At 51.0% G+C, this 12,064-nt stretch overlaps 4 protein-coding genes across 4 annotated transcripts; 3 read left to right on the forward strand and 1 right to left on the reverse strand.

Moving 5' to 3' along the window:
• Nucleotides 1-256: 256 nt before the first annotated feature.
• Nucleotides 257-2,159, reverse strand: ALTATR162_LOCUS10430 (uncharacterized protein; the record flags this gene model as incomplete). The annotated part of the gene is made up of 5 exons (XM_043318066.1): nt 257-692; nt 814-1,261; nt 1,307-1,832; nt 1,886-2,082; nt 2,132-2,159. The coding sequence occupies 5 exons, from the start codon at nt 2,157-2,159 to the stop codon at nt 257-259; spliced, it is 1,635 nt and encodes a 544-aa protein (XP_043174001.1).
• A 2,372-nt stretch (nt 2,160-4,531) lies between these two features.
• Nucleotides 4,532-6,388, forward strand: ALTATR162_LOCUS10431 (uncharacterized protein; the record flags this gene model as incomplete). Its single annotated transcript, XM_043318067.1, has 3 exons — nt 4,532-4,591; nt 4,655-5,794; nt 5,843-6,388. The coding sequence occupies 3 exons, from the start codon at nt 4,532-4,534 to the stop codon at nt 6,386-6,388; spliced, it is 1,746 nt and encodes a 581-aa protein (XP_043174002.1).
• A 3,017-nt stretch (nt 6,389-9,405) lies between these two features.
• ALTATR162_LOCUS10432 (uncharacterized protein) lies at nt 9,406-10,189 on the forward strand (the record flags this gene model as incomplete). Its single annotated transcript, XM_043318068.1, has 2 exons — nt 9,406-9,623; nt 9,676-10,189. The coding sequence occupies 2 exons, from the start codon at nt 9,406-9,408 to the stop codon at nt 10,187-10,189; spliced, it is 732 nt and encodes a 243-aa protein (XP_043174003.1).
• Nucleotides 10,190-11,213: 1,024 nt separating this feature from the next.
• ALTATR162_LOCUS10433 (uncharacterized protein) lies at nt 11,214-11,888 on the forward strand (the record flags this gene model as incomplete). The annotated part of the gene is made up of 1 exon (XM_043318069.1): nt 11,214-11,888. The coding sequence occupies one exon, from the start codon at nt 11,214-11,216 to the stop codon at nt 11,886-11,888; it is 675 nt and encodes a 224-aa protein (XP_043174004.1).
• Nucleotides 11,889-12,064: the final 176 nt, after the last annotated feature.

Here is a 12,064-nt window from a genome sequence, read left to right on the forward strand (position 1 = left end):
CGCCTGTAAAATCCCAACCGAGCAATACAAAAACCCAAAACCACCCAATGCATGCTAATTGTACAGGATATCGAATGCGCGACCCAGGTCGTAAATCAAAAATAACACCAATAGCTATGCCCAATACCATCATATCGAAAATACCGAAACGCAATACCGTAAGTGTCATCAACGAATTGGTGTACCGGAGCACCAAATTAGCCTCTTCCAAGAGTAGGCATCAAAATGCCAGTGGGAGAAGAATGAAAGAAATCCTTTACTCAATCACGGCGTCGGCCCAACAGCTTAGCCCGCCCTCTTCGTTCAACACACGCGTCATGTCTTCGTCGGCGAGTCGTACGAGGATCTCAAAGGGCGCTTCCTTTTCGTTCGCAATTTGTCTACGGCGCGGGAGGAAGATCATTCCACCATCACCCGGTCCATAAGATCGCCTGATGAACTCAGGTCGACCAGCAAGGGAGTCCTTGCCTAGATCTGTACCGGGTATGCCCCAGTGAAGATCAGCGCCGAAGTTTAGCCAGGAGGAGATGTAAATGTCCGATCCAAAGGTCAAGGCCAGCGCGACCTCGGTGTCTGTAATATGTTCGATCGACTTGAAGAATGTTAGGTGACGGCTCACCCATTCGTCGTCGACATCGAGGATCGTGCTCTTGATGATGTTTATGACGTTGACGATTGTGGACTTGGTTACACTGCCGGTATGTGTCAGCTGGCTTTCTCAAACTTAATTGCGTCGCTCAACATTTGAACTACAAGGTTTAAGGCGCCACAAGGTGCGACCAACGAGGATGGAGTAGTAGGGAGTAGACTTACCGGTCCTCTGATGTGAGATCGGAGACGTTCATCGTGCCCCGTGAGAACAACGCCATGTTTCCCATGTAGTCTGTAGTAACGGGAGGATGTTGTCTTCTTCGTAAGTCCGTTGCGATACCGACACTGGTCTCTGTCAACCCGCACTTGATCAGGCGACCTGCTCTAGCGCGGGTAACATGCGTCCAGACCAGGGCTGCGAGGACATTGCACATAGTCGGAGGGGTATCCTCGGGAAAGTAGGCGCGCAGAACCTCCCTGTACTCGCGCACCCGTGATGCTGGAATGACGAAGAGCCTTTGAGTACATTTTGTCTCTTTGGGTAGAGTTTTCAAATACTGAGGCGGACCATCGCAATAGCAATCTGCACTGCCCTCACCTCGCTGTGGCGTGATTTGCTCGTCAACGGCTTTCCGCATTAGGGAGTGTCTCTCGGCGACGCTTCCCATATCTGTCACGGTCAGTTATAGCTAGGTATTGTAGTGAGGAGTAATACCCATGATCTTGTGCTCTTCGAAGAGTTGCTGCTTTGAGATCTTGGAAACATTCTCGGAGAAAGTCTGCCAGAAGAGGGTAACGCCGGAGAAATCGACAACACTATGATGCATGTACATGGAAAGTACGAGGCCGCCGGGTATGAAGAACGCCTGAGTCCGCATCGCGGGTGCGTCGCTCTTATCGAAGTCTACTTTCCCTTCGCCATCTCGTGGAATGCCAGCATAGTTTCCCAGATCTTCCGGAACAAACATAGCACTTCGAAGTGCACTTGGTGGCATGCCATGTCTTTTGAGCTGTTCGTAGGTGTGTGGGAAGTCTGTCTCATGGTATGGAATTTGCTTTGATCGGAACACTCTATTCAGTTGCTCGCTTGTGATCTCAGTCGGATAGTTGAGAGCGAGTTTCCCAGCCTTTCGGTCCGCAAGTGTGAGTGTACCAGCAAGAAAGCGAAACTTGTTGAGTGTGAGACGAAGCCCGACACCGAGAGCTTGTATGGCCGTTTCGGCGTCATTCAGATCAGGAAACTGCGCACAACGTCAACTTCTGTCAATACTGCACATGTTCTAGGATGACATACGGGGAAAATACACAGGGTCTGTATGTATACGCGCACGATGTTCTGATCTAGGCATGATAGATGAAACGAATTTGTCTGTACGGGCGGACTATGTGCTTTGCTGAGCATGTCGAGGAAGCGGGGGATGGTGCTAGCAATGGGTTCAAAAAGCCGGCCGTTGCGCAATACTAGTGGGAAATCTAGGGACATGGTCGTGGCTTTCCTGTAGTCAGTATATATACGACAGCGACGAAGAGTCACACATACCGTGAATTGGGTGAACAAACACCAACATGTGAAGCACGAGATGTCATTTTACCCCCTTCACCGCAAGGCCCCATTGAGCTGCGCCTGGTGTGACGGGAGGGCGGCATTGGCCCACTCGACGGGCCGAGTGGGCTAAGAAGGACGATGACCGCATGCGGAAACATCTGTGCGCCCAGGCCACGCCTCATTCCCGCTTCCCCGGGGTGTCTGCTTATTCGAGATTCCCTTTCAACCCTTGACGTGCGTTAAACGTGTCTCGTCCCGTCTTCCCCGTCCGCCTTTGCTCGGCCGTGCCTGAGGAACCAAACCCCCGCGGCAGCGGATGAGGTACAGCCGATGCGGCAACGTTCAAAGAGGGTTCCCGCCCATGAACGAAATGGCCACAACCAGGACCGTTCACGTGCTTTGCTTTTCTTTTCGCCAATCCTCGTTTCTCGAGGCAGAGATCAGGCACCCATATGCGCCTCGGAAAAGATCAATTTGCTATTCTGTGACATCCATGCCCTGGCAACGGGGGTGGGGCAGGCGCAAAGGAATTGTCTTTGCTTGTGTCGACTGTCGCTTGAAATCAGGCTGACACCCACGTCCTTCGATTGTGCTGTCGCTGCGGGACTTTCGCGGCAGCAGCATGACATTCCGATCGTATCTGAAATTGCGGGCTTGGCCGCTACCCAATGTGAATGGTCAATGTAACCAGGCTACCACGAGGCAATGTTTGATCATCGATGCCACACTGGCTGTAGGCGAATCGATACACCGGTAGTATTGCCCTTCTATAGTCGGTGAGCACCTCAAGCAAGGCAAAATCGCAGCCCTATGACCAGGCGCTTGGATGCTTTTGCGGCCGCACCGCTTGCGACAGAATGCACCCGCGTTTAGCAGCGTACTATAGGAGCTTAGAGGGATCCGCGACATCGAGTGACCAGCAACCAGCACAGCACAGCTCACCTAGTTGTTTCCGACGTGCCAGTGAGCGTTGACACGATTGTCCTAACTCTTCGACTAACCAGCCCCAACTACTGAGAGCTCAGCCTGGCTAGCTACCATGGTGATGCCCCAAATAGCATCTAACGGATAGCGGTGTGATGTATCGCATTTCAGAAAGCTTTGAGGGCAGACAGCGATGCGTCATCGGATCGGTAAGGCTCCTAAGGAGACACGTTGCGGCGGTGCTTCGGTTAGTGGGTCGTCACCAGCTTGAATTGCCAGCAAACACCGTAATCATCGGTAAGGAACAATCAAACAGGACCCTTGTCTGGAGCAGGACGACGAAGATAGAATTTGATGCCGCTGCAGTCATTGTGGCTGACTGATGCCAATAAGCGCCCTATGTTGTGTGCAACGCTGCTGTCCAATAAGCGACGAGCTTCATGCATGCGACGCCTTCAGATAGGAAACAGCAGGTTCTTCTGAGCAATCGGACTGATTCCAGTCCACTGTGTTGTCGGAAATATTTGCAACGCTATCGAAAGTCTCGCATACGCCTCATAGCCTCTTCTTTTGATAGGCGATCTATGCTATACCGTAGGATTAAGGTTTATCGGTGGTCGCGCACACCGAACGGCGGTATGCAAGGCCGGATAGACGACCCGGCAGAGCGTTAGACGGCGGGAGAGCGCGACAACATTGTGATTGAATGTGTGCCGAGTCGCAGGCACCCGGAATATCAGTGCTTAGAACGCACCATGCTGAGCCTACTCGCCACACATCTGCTGGGCGAAAGATATCCAAGATATTGATCGCATCCTTCGCGTAAGACAATGACGATAACGACATGACACGAACGTGGTGATGACCTTAGGCCCGGCCCGCGGTAGCAAGTCTGATGTGACAATCTATTTGCAATTATATGTCTGAGTCGCGGAGCACCATGCCCGCTGGATGCAAACCATTTTGCTGGTCTGTGAACGACAGCGCCATCGCAACAGCCACTCGCCTAACATTTCTCCTTTTTTTGCGTAGCCTTGAAAGCTCGGATAGAGACACGTTGCTCCGATAGAGGCATGACGACTGAAGATCGTGTAAAACTTGTGTCGTGAACAAATAGTCGGTACCGGTGGTGGCATTCTCTCCATGGCATGCTCTGTACCTAGGTGCATTGTAGCGGGAACTTACCAGGGGCATTTCACTAGATCACGGCTGCAGGCCGTGTGGCGGCAGGCCTTGCACGGCCCTTAGCGTCGGGAGTAAGAGGGTTGCGGGGTTGGTCTCGGGAATCTTCCCCGCGATCTTGTACGGTTCGGTTAAGGGGGGTGTGATTATGATGACATGCTGTATACGACTCATCGCATGTGCTCTGGGAAGCCCAGTACCTAGCACTGCGCTTCAGTACGCAAACGTGAGGAGTGGACATCGGCAGCCACATCTCAGTTGTTCGAGCGGGTACCAAACACTACCAGGATGGAGGACCGATGCTATATGATACCAAAGCACTCTGGACGCAACGTGCTCCCGAATAGTGTAAGACGTGGCTTTCAGTTGATGCTCAGATGAAATCATGACATTGTGCTGAATCCATCCTAGCCTCTCTTTGCGAAACTTCTGCGGGTTGCTAACCGGACAAATGGGCACGTAGCTATTGACGACGTCCGCTTGAATCTGCAGAAGACACATTTGGATTTACTCTCGGATATGCTAAGCCTACGGGAAAGTATCACCGGTATACTGGCGGATTCGACGCTTAAGGCGTTGGAAAGAAGAGATGAGGTATACATAGCCGTTGTAGCGGCTGGCGGCTATGAATACACTGTGGCGGTATTAGCGATACTGGCGCTTGGAGCTGCCGTAGTCCCATTGACGCCAGCCTTACCCGTAGAAGAAGCAGTATACTTTATTGAGAAGTCAAGAGCAGCGCTGGTTCTTGCTAGCTCGATGGACCTGAGTAAATGTCTTGACCTGGAAAAGCGGATTGCATCCAGGAGTAACAAGCTTTTTCGAGCTGTGGCTATTCAGCCAGCAATCTCGTCTCCCACTCTCGACGCTGGAAATATCATCATCTCTTCGGACCGCGCTTTGGAGGAGAATGCGCCCGCTGTAGTCATTTTCACCAGTGGGACTACTGGAGCGCCCAAGGGAGCAGTGATGAGAAGGACTTTTATCTTTGACTGTGCGCTAGAAGTAGCGGATCATTACCAGCTGACTGAAGACGACGTTGTCCTCCACGTTCTTCCGGTACATCATGCGACCGGTGTTGGCATCAACTTCTTCCCATCCCTTCTGTCTGGTAGTCGTATTGAGTTTCGTAGTGGAGGCTTTGACTCGGAGCAAATGTGGGAGCGATGGAAGCATGGCGCTATGGATCCTCGAAAACGACTGACTATCTTCTCCGGCGTACCCACTATATACATGAGAATGAGACGATATTACCAACGTAACATATGCAAGCTACCTCCAGATGAGGTAGCCAAGTATACCGCAGGCGCAAGACAATTCCGAGCCTGCTTATGTGGAACGTCAGCGCTACCCCAACCACTCAACGACTTTTGGAGGAACCTAATGCAAAGGCCGATTTTGCAAAGATACGGAGCTACTGAATTTGGGGCTATCTTTAAGATGCGTCTTGATGACAAGACCGTCCCGGAAGGCTCTGTAGGTGAAATCGCCAGTGGTGTTGATGTGAAACTGTCCGAGGGAGACGAGGGAGAGGTGCTCGTAAAGAGCCCGGTATGTCTTCTCATTTATCATCTTCGTAACTGCGCTAAGGAGATTTAGCACATGTTCTCAAAATACCTACGTGATCCCGAAGGAACCGCAAGCGCTCATGATCAAGATGGGTACTTCCGAAGCGGCGACATCGCGCGGCGAGAGGGCAGATACTACTTTATCATCGGCCGAGCGTCTCTGGATATTATCAAGTCTGGTGGATACAAGATATCTGCTCTAGATGTCGAGCGCGAGCTGCTAAGCCTACCATACGTTGCGGAAGCCATGGTGGTTGGTGTGGCAGATGAGGAGTACGGGCAACGTGTCGCTGCACTCATCTCGCTGCAGGAGGAAGAGATGCCTACCGTTTCGCTGAGAAAGAACGGCGCTTCCCAAAACGTCTTGACCATCGACGATCTTCGACAAGATCTACGCGAGAGGTTAGCTGGATATAAGCTACCTACGCTTCTGAGGATCGCGGATCGCGAGCTTCCGAAGACAGTCACAGGAAAAGTGCAGAAGAAGATTCTCGGGCCTCGCTTCTTTCCTGCAGATCACCAGGAGCGTCCGGAAGTGCAGAAATGGGTCGCGCGTTCGACCTTGGCAAAGCTGTGATGAGGTGGATTCATCGTGCTGCAGTGTTTCCAGTATATGTTCTCGATCGACCTGAATGATCAACGCATAGCCATGATCGCACCGATGCAGGAATTTACGTCGTTATATCGCATGGAAAAAGGAACGACACTGACCGTGGATTAGCTGGTTGATATGACGATGAGATGAACTTTGATGAAGTTGTTGGGGCAGTGGCTACATGCGACACTAGCGTGTTGTGACATCAAGCCGAGGTGATTCCTTCTTAGTGCGCAATGTTCATCATCAATCTTCCACTACACTTCTCATTCCACGTCATTTCCGTTCCATGTTGTTCACAGCAACGCAGCCAAGCATACGAGCCACGTGTAGTACCTGTATGGTCAGGAAGCGCTGGCTAACTCGATTGTGATGCGACTGGCCATGCCGACAAGTCACGTTTGGGGCCTAATGGAGTGTCATATTCCTCCTGCAGATATTGTAGTCACTAATCTCAGTTCGGTCTTCGTAACTCTGATGTTCGTGAAGCAAAGCATTATCTACTGCTTCTGATGATGCACGAGATATTACGGCTTGCTGCCGACACACCCTTTCGTCGACGATCTACAGCCTGAGACTTCTGAGGCTCCCGAAATGTCTGCCACATAATCACCACATTCATAACGATGGTCAGCAGATACGCGATGAGTTTCAGATAGGCCACGAAGATGTGACTGATACTCTCTGCATGTGGTCATGGTGAAGCCTGATGTGACACACCGAAATCGACATCCGCGAAGCTGACATTGCTATGCTGTTATTGGAAGCACTTTAGAATGTCACCACCGACTTCCTTTCATATATAACTCATTCGCGAGCTTATTCGTGACTAATGCGCTTTGCTTTATCTACTTAAACTGCCAGAAGCACTCCAAGTCGGCTCACAAAACCACGCGACCACGGAACATTGGAGTCTCATTTGTCGGTCATGACGAACCCTCGTTCTGTCGAAAGCTTTCTTCATCGCCTTCTCCTAGAGTTCAATTGGCATGTACGCAAGTATAACGGGCCCCAGCCAACGCAAAGACCGCCGGCTTTGACAAACCTTGTCCATCCAATGTTCAGGCTTGACCGTTGGGCTACGGGTCCTAGTCAGCATCCTGTCGAGATCTACCAGCGTATGTTACCTGCGTTGCAACTAGTCTCCCTTCTTCTTTGTGAGGATGGTCCACTGCTATGGTACAGCCGCCTGACGTTCAGCGAACGCCGGTTAAACTCTTTAGGCCAAGTCTATCTTGTCTCGAAGCCGTACTCCAACAGTCCGCAGGCAATCGCGATCGTTAAAGCGAATCTCAATGAGCTCGCGAAGGTAGTGACATTCATGTTTGCTCCTCACAGCTGCCAGAAGACGAATTGGGGAACCACGTATCACCGAAGGGAAAACATGCTATTCTTCCACGAGTTCCACGCCGAAAGCTTTCCGGTTATTCCGCCTAGTGCAGGTATAGCTAACCCAAGCATCGTACTAAGTCGAAAATTTGACATCTTTTTCCGGAAGACATTGCCAACACATCATCCGAGCCTCAATGAGTGCTGCAGAGCTTTGTTCATGTTCGCTTCCGTGATCGGACATGAAGTTGAGCATAGCTACTACATGTTCCTGCACGGAGCCCAGGTACCACCAGAACCAATTTGGGACATCTCCGAGAAAAGCGCAGAGTTAGGTTTCTCTTGGGAGTGGAATGTCCTTGGTTGCATACCGATGCCCTTGGGTAACAAAACTGGCGATGCGGAAGGGCGATTTCCCCAGATGGCTGCGGTCAAGCTTGAGGAATACCAGTCCGAGGTTGATCGTAAAAGGACCATTTGTGCCGTGAAAGCGCGTACAAATGCCGAGATCACGAAAAGAGATGCTCAGGGAATCCGTCGTATCTGGTCAGCGTTAGACATCAGTCACTTTCGTGGTTCCTCTTGGTCCCTCAATGACACCGCAACAGGGTTTGTAGCCTCCGTCTACAGCCTTCGTCCGCGCTGGCTTGTAGGTTGGTTCCAACGGACTTTGTGGGAAAACATCAAGACCAACTGGACGGAGAAACAGTACTATATGCCGCCTTCTCTTGGTGAGTCCTTTGTAATCATGTACGACAGAAGTGCTTCCGACACCCACATCCAGCGACCGCTTCATCCTGAAAATGAAGTCGATGCGAAGATCCTTTGCAACCGGCGGGCAAGAAGGACTAGCCCAAACTCAATTGGAAAGTAGGTTTGGTTGGATACAGGGCAACAAGTGATGCTTTTCCAGTTTACTTTGCAGATAAGGCAGGTGCCGTTAGCTTGACCTATAGCTACCGCGGTAGGCGGCCGATGGCTCCTTCTAACATGAGCGCGCTATATCTCCTTCAAAGTCCAATTATCAAGTGAAACGCAGCATCGGAACACCAATTTGATGGGCTCGTTTGCGAAATCTACTTCGCTTTATGAACCAAGGGTGTCTTGATACATGGCTACGCTGCTACGCTGCTACGCTGTCAGACCGCATGGCCTCCATATATACAGGTCCAGTCGTCGTCCTAACACATGCAGACAAGAAAAGGGCTATTAGAGTTGGCATGGACAAACAGTATAGGCAAGACTCAGAAAATGTATTGTAAGCCTGGGTCCTTGATCAAGGCCGCTGATTACGTCATACTCGTGAATCGGGAGTCCGTCTCGGTCAGCGACGCGGCGGATGTCGGCGAAACAGACTCGGGTTTAATTTTGCGCGAACGCAAAATCCGGCACCAGCTATCATCGTCATCATCCACCTGTTGACAACAACGGAAAGTCAAGTCAATGCAATATTCCGCTCTAGGGTCATGATTGGCTCTCATCATGGAATCGGCCAGATGCCGGGTTATCTTTCCTTCCCTCATGCACGTAACTGCAGAACAATCGAGTCTACCCCACCTGAAGCTTGAACGACTTAAGACCCCTTAACCCCGCCAAATCTCTCAGACAACACTGGAACATCACACCAAACTCACCTTACACTTCATCAACTCCTTTCATATACCCTCAAGATGTCTTGTGATAACTGCAAGACCGGCTTCAAGTGGAATGGCGAGTCCGTCGGCAAGGTGACAAAGCTCGACCAGATTGACTGCTATGTCACCGGCGACAACAAGGATGCCGCTGTCCTCATTATCACCGACGTCTTCGGTTGGACTCTTCCCAACATCCGCATTCTGGCAGATCACTATGCGAAGGAAGCCAATGCGACCGTCTACGTACCCGATGTGTAAGTAGCGACGCAGTATGTGCATTCAGTGCAGCTAACAGTCCTTGCGCAGTTTCGGCGGCGAAGTCGTAGACCCAGACGCGCTATCCGACCCCGAGAAGCAGAAGAAGTTCGACCTCATGGCCTTCCTTGGCCGTAACACCAAGGAAATCCGCTGGCCCGAGATCAAGCAGCACGCTCAAACTCTCAAATCGCAATACAAGAAGGTCGCTGCCATCGGTTTCTGCTACGGCGGCTGGGCATGCTTCAAGCTTGCTGCTGAGCCCTCCCTCATCGACGCCATCTCGACCGCTCACCCATCGCTTCTCGAGAAGTCCGAGATCGAAGGCGTCAAGGTGCCTGTACAGATCCTCGCCCCTGAGAACGACTTCGCATACACAGAAGAGCTGAAGAAGGCTACACTGGAGATACTGCCAAAGACTGGTGTGCAGTGGGAGTACATCTACTTCCCTGGTCTACAGCACGGCTTTGCTGCGCGTGGCGACCCCAACAACCAGCAGCAGAAGGATGGCTTGGAGAGGGCCAAGAGGAGTGCTGTGAACTTCTTCAACGAGTTCTTGCACTAGGAGAGATGATGTGGTACTGATGTGATCTATTGAGCGAATCTAAATAAATTTACGATGTAATCTCAGTATCTGTTGTGCTTGCTCAAAAGACGTTCTTCTTGCTGACACGTGCAGTGTTGTGTTGTTGTGTCGTTTCCTTCCGAAGAAGACAGGCGTTCCTGCCCAAAGTCTCTCACTTCACTAGCGCGATGTATCGCGTTAGACGCTTTGGTTCAAACGCCTATTACCTCAATGCCTACAACCGAACCAGCTCCCTCACTCACCTCGATTCTCCATTGTCATGGCGCAGCAAATACCCCCGCCTACGGTACCCGTCGACTGTTTGCCCACTGAGCTGAAGCTCCAGGTGCTCGAGATACTTTACTTAGGGACGGGGATGGTCCGACGAGACTATACAAGCGCATTGAGAGTCTGTCACGAATGGAATGAGCTAGGGGCACCACTGCTTTGGACATACATTCCGATCAACAACAGCAGCGTTTTGCCCTTCATCCGTTCACTTGAAGTGGCGCGCACGACTACAAGCGTCCTTGTACGCAACCTCTCTATACGACTGAGCTCATTGCCAAGCGATTCAACCGCGACAAATGGCTTGTGTTTGACCGCCGCATCGAAGCAACTGGCCACACTAATCGCGAGCCGGCTGGACGGAATGACATTATTCTCGTACCAGATCACCAAAGCTCCTATCGACCCTTTCCGTCATCCGCCTACGTATAGTTTCGGTGAGAATGAGCAAGAAGGGATCTTTCCGCTCGAAACATCAGCTTCATTAGTCGATTCCCTGCCCGCGTCCTGCTCAACCGTTGAGTTTGCTACGTTTGAGCATGATCATGATGCGATAGGCTCGGGGAGTATTCGATCAACGGACTCCAACTGTCTATGTGAGGCTTTGAGAAGACGAGTGCCTCACCTCGAGCATTTACGCTTACAGGGACATACAATCTCGTATTTCGTTTTTGGGGTGCTCATGGTGGGTCCATGTCTACCAAAACTACATAGTTTGTTTCTCGACATAACCTACATGGACATAGCCGACCGACTGCACTCGCAATATGCCCATTTAGGCCCCCAGTATGCACCCAAGGAAGACACGACTGGGCAGAACCTAGAAGGTGACTTGGCCAAGTCTTTACGCGGACAAAATCTCGTCGCTCGGGAGCTGCGTTCATCCTACCAAGCCGGCCGCTTCCCATCGATCACTCGCTTGTTCGTTCAAGATCTCCACGACTACGGATCTGTACTGCAGGATGATTGGCGAGTGAATACGGTCGGCATCCTCCTTGGATGTATCGAAGTCATTCCAATTGTTTGTATAGACTTGGAGGTTGACCCTGGCAACCAGGCTGATCAAGAATCGGCGCATGATCTGGAAGCTACAGCTTATTACTTGAAGGAGCATGGCCATCTGAGATTCTTGGACGAAAACTTATCGGACGTTCATGTCTGCCCTAATATTTTCTGGGCTACAAGTACAACCGGTGTTCGACTGCTGAAGAAGACTAGAGGGCTGAGCAAGTACGACCTCGACTGGGTTGATCCCATGCGTCATGGTATGGACCTTCGTGAGTTTCTAGAGAGGATCGGAGCAGAACACAGCAAGAACATGGCATTATTAGCCGGGCGTTATATCAATTCCATAATCGGCACGGTCAGGACTTCATACGTCCTTGACGGTATCTTGGAGTGGTACAACTAACTGGGCTATCGCGGAGACAGACGGAGAACAGGTCAAGATGATTGACGCATGTAAGCACGCCAGCTGGAAGCAGGATGTCAAATCATTTGCGGATGTGTGAAAAGAAATTGTGGTGAGTATGTAAATTGCAAGTTACTGCAGTTCCAATATGTACGTGTTTTTGATCTCAACTAGAG

Source organism: Alternaria atra (assembly GCF_907166805.1).
Source record: "Alternaria atra isolate CS162 genome assembly, contig: 33, whole genome shotgun sequence".
NCBI classification, from domain to species: domain Eukaryota; kingdom Fungi; phylum Ascomycota; class Dothideomycetes; order Pleosporales; family Pleosporaceae; genus Alternaria; species Alternaria atra.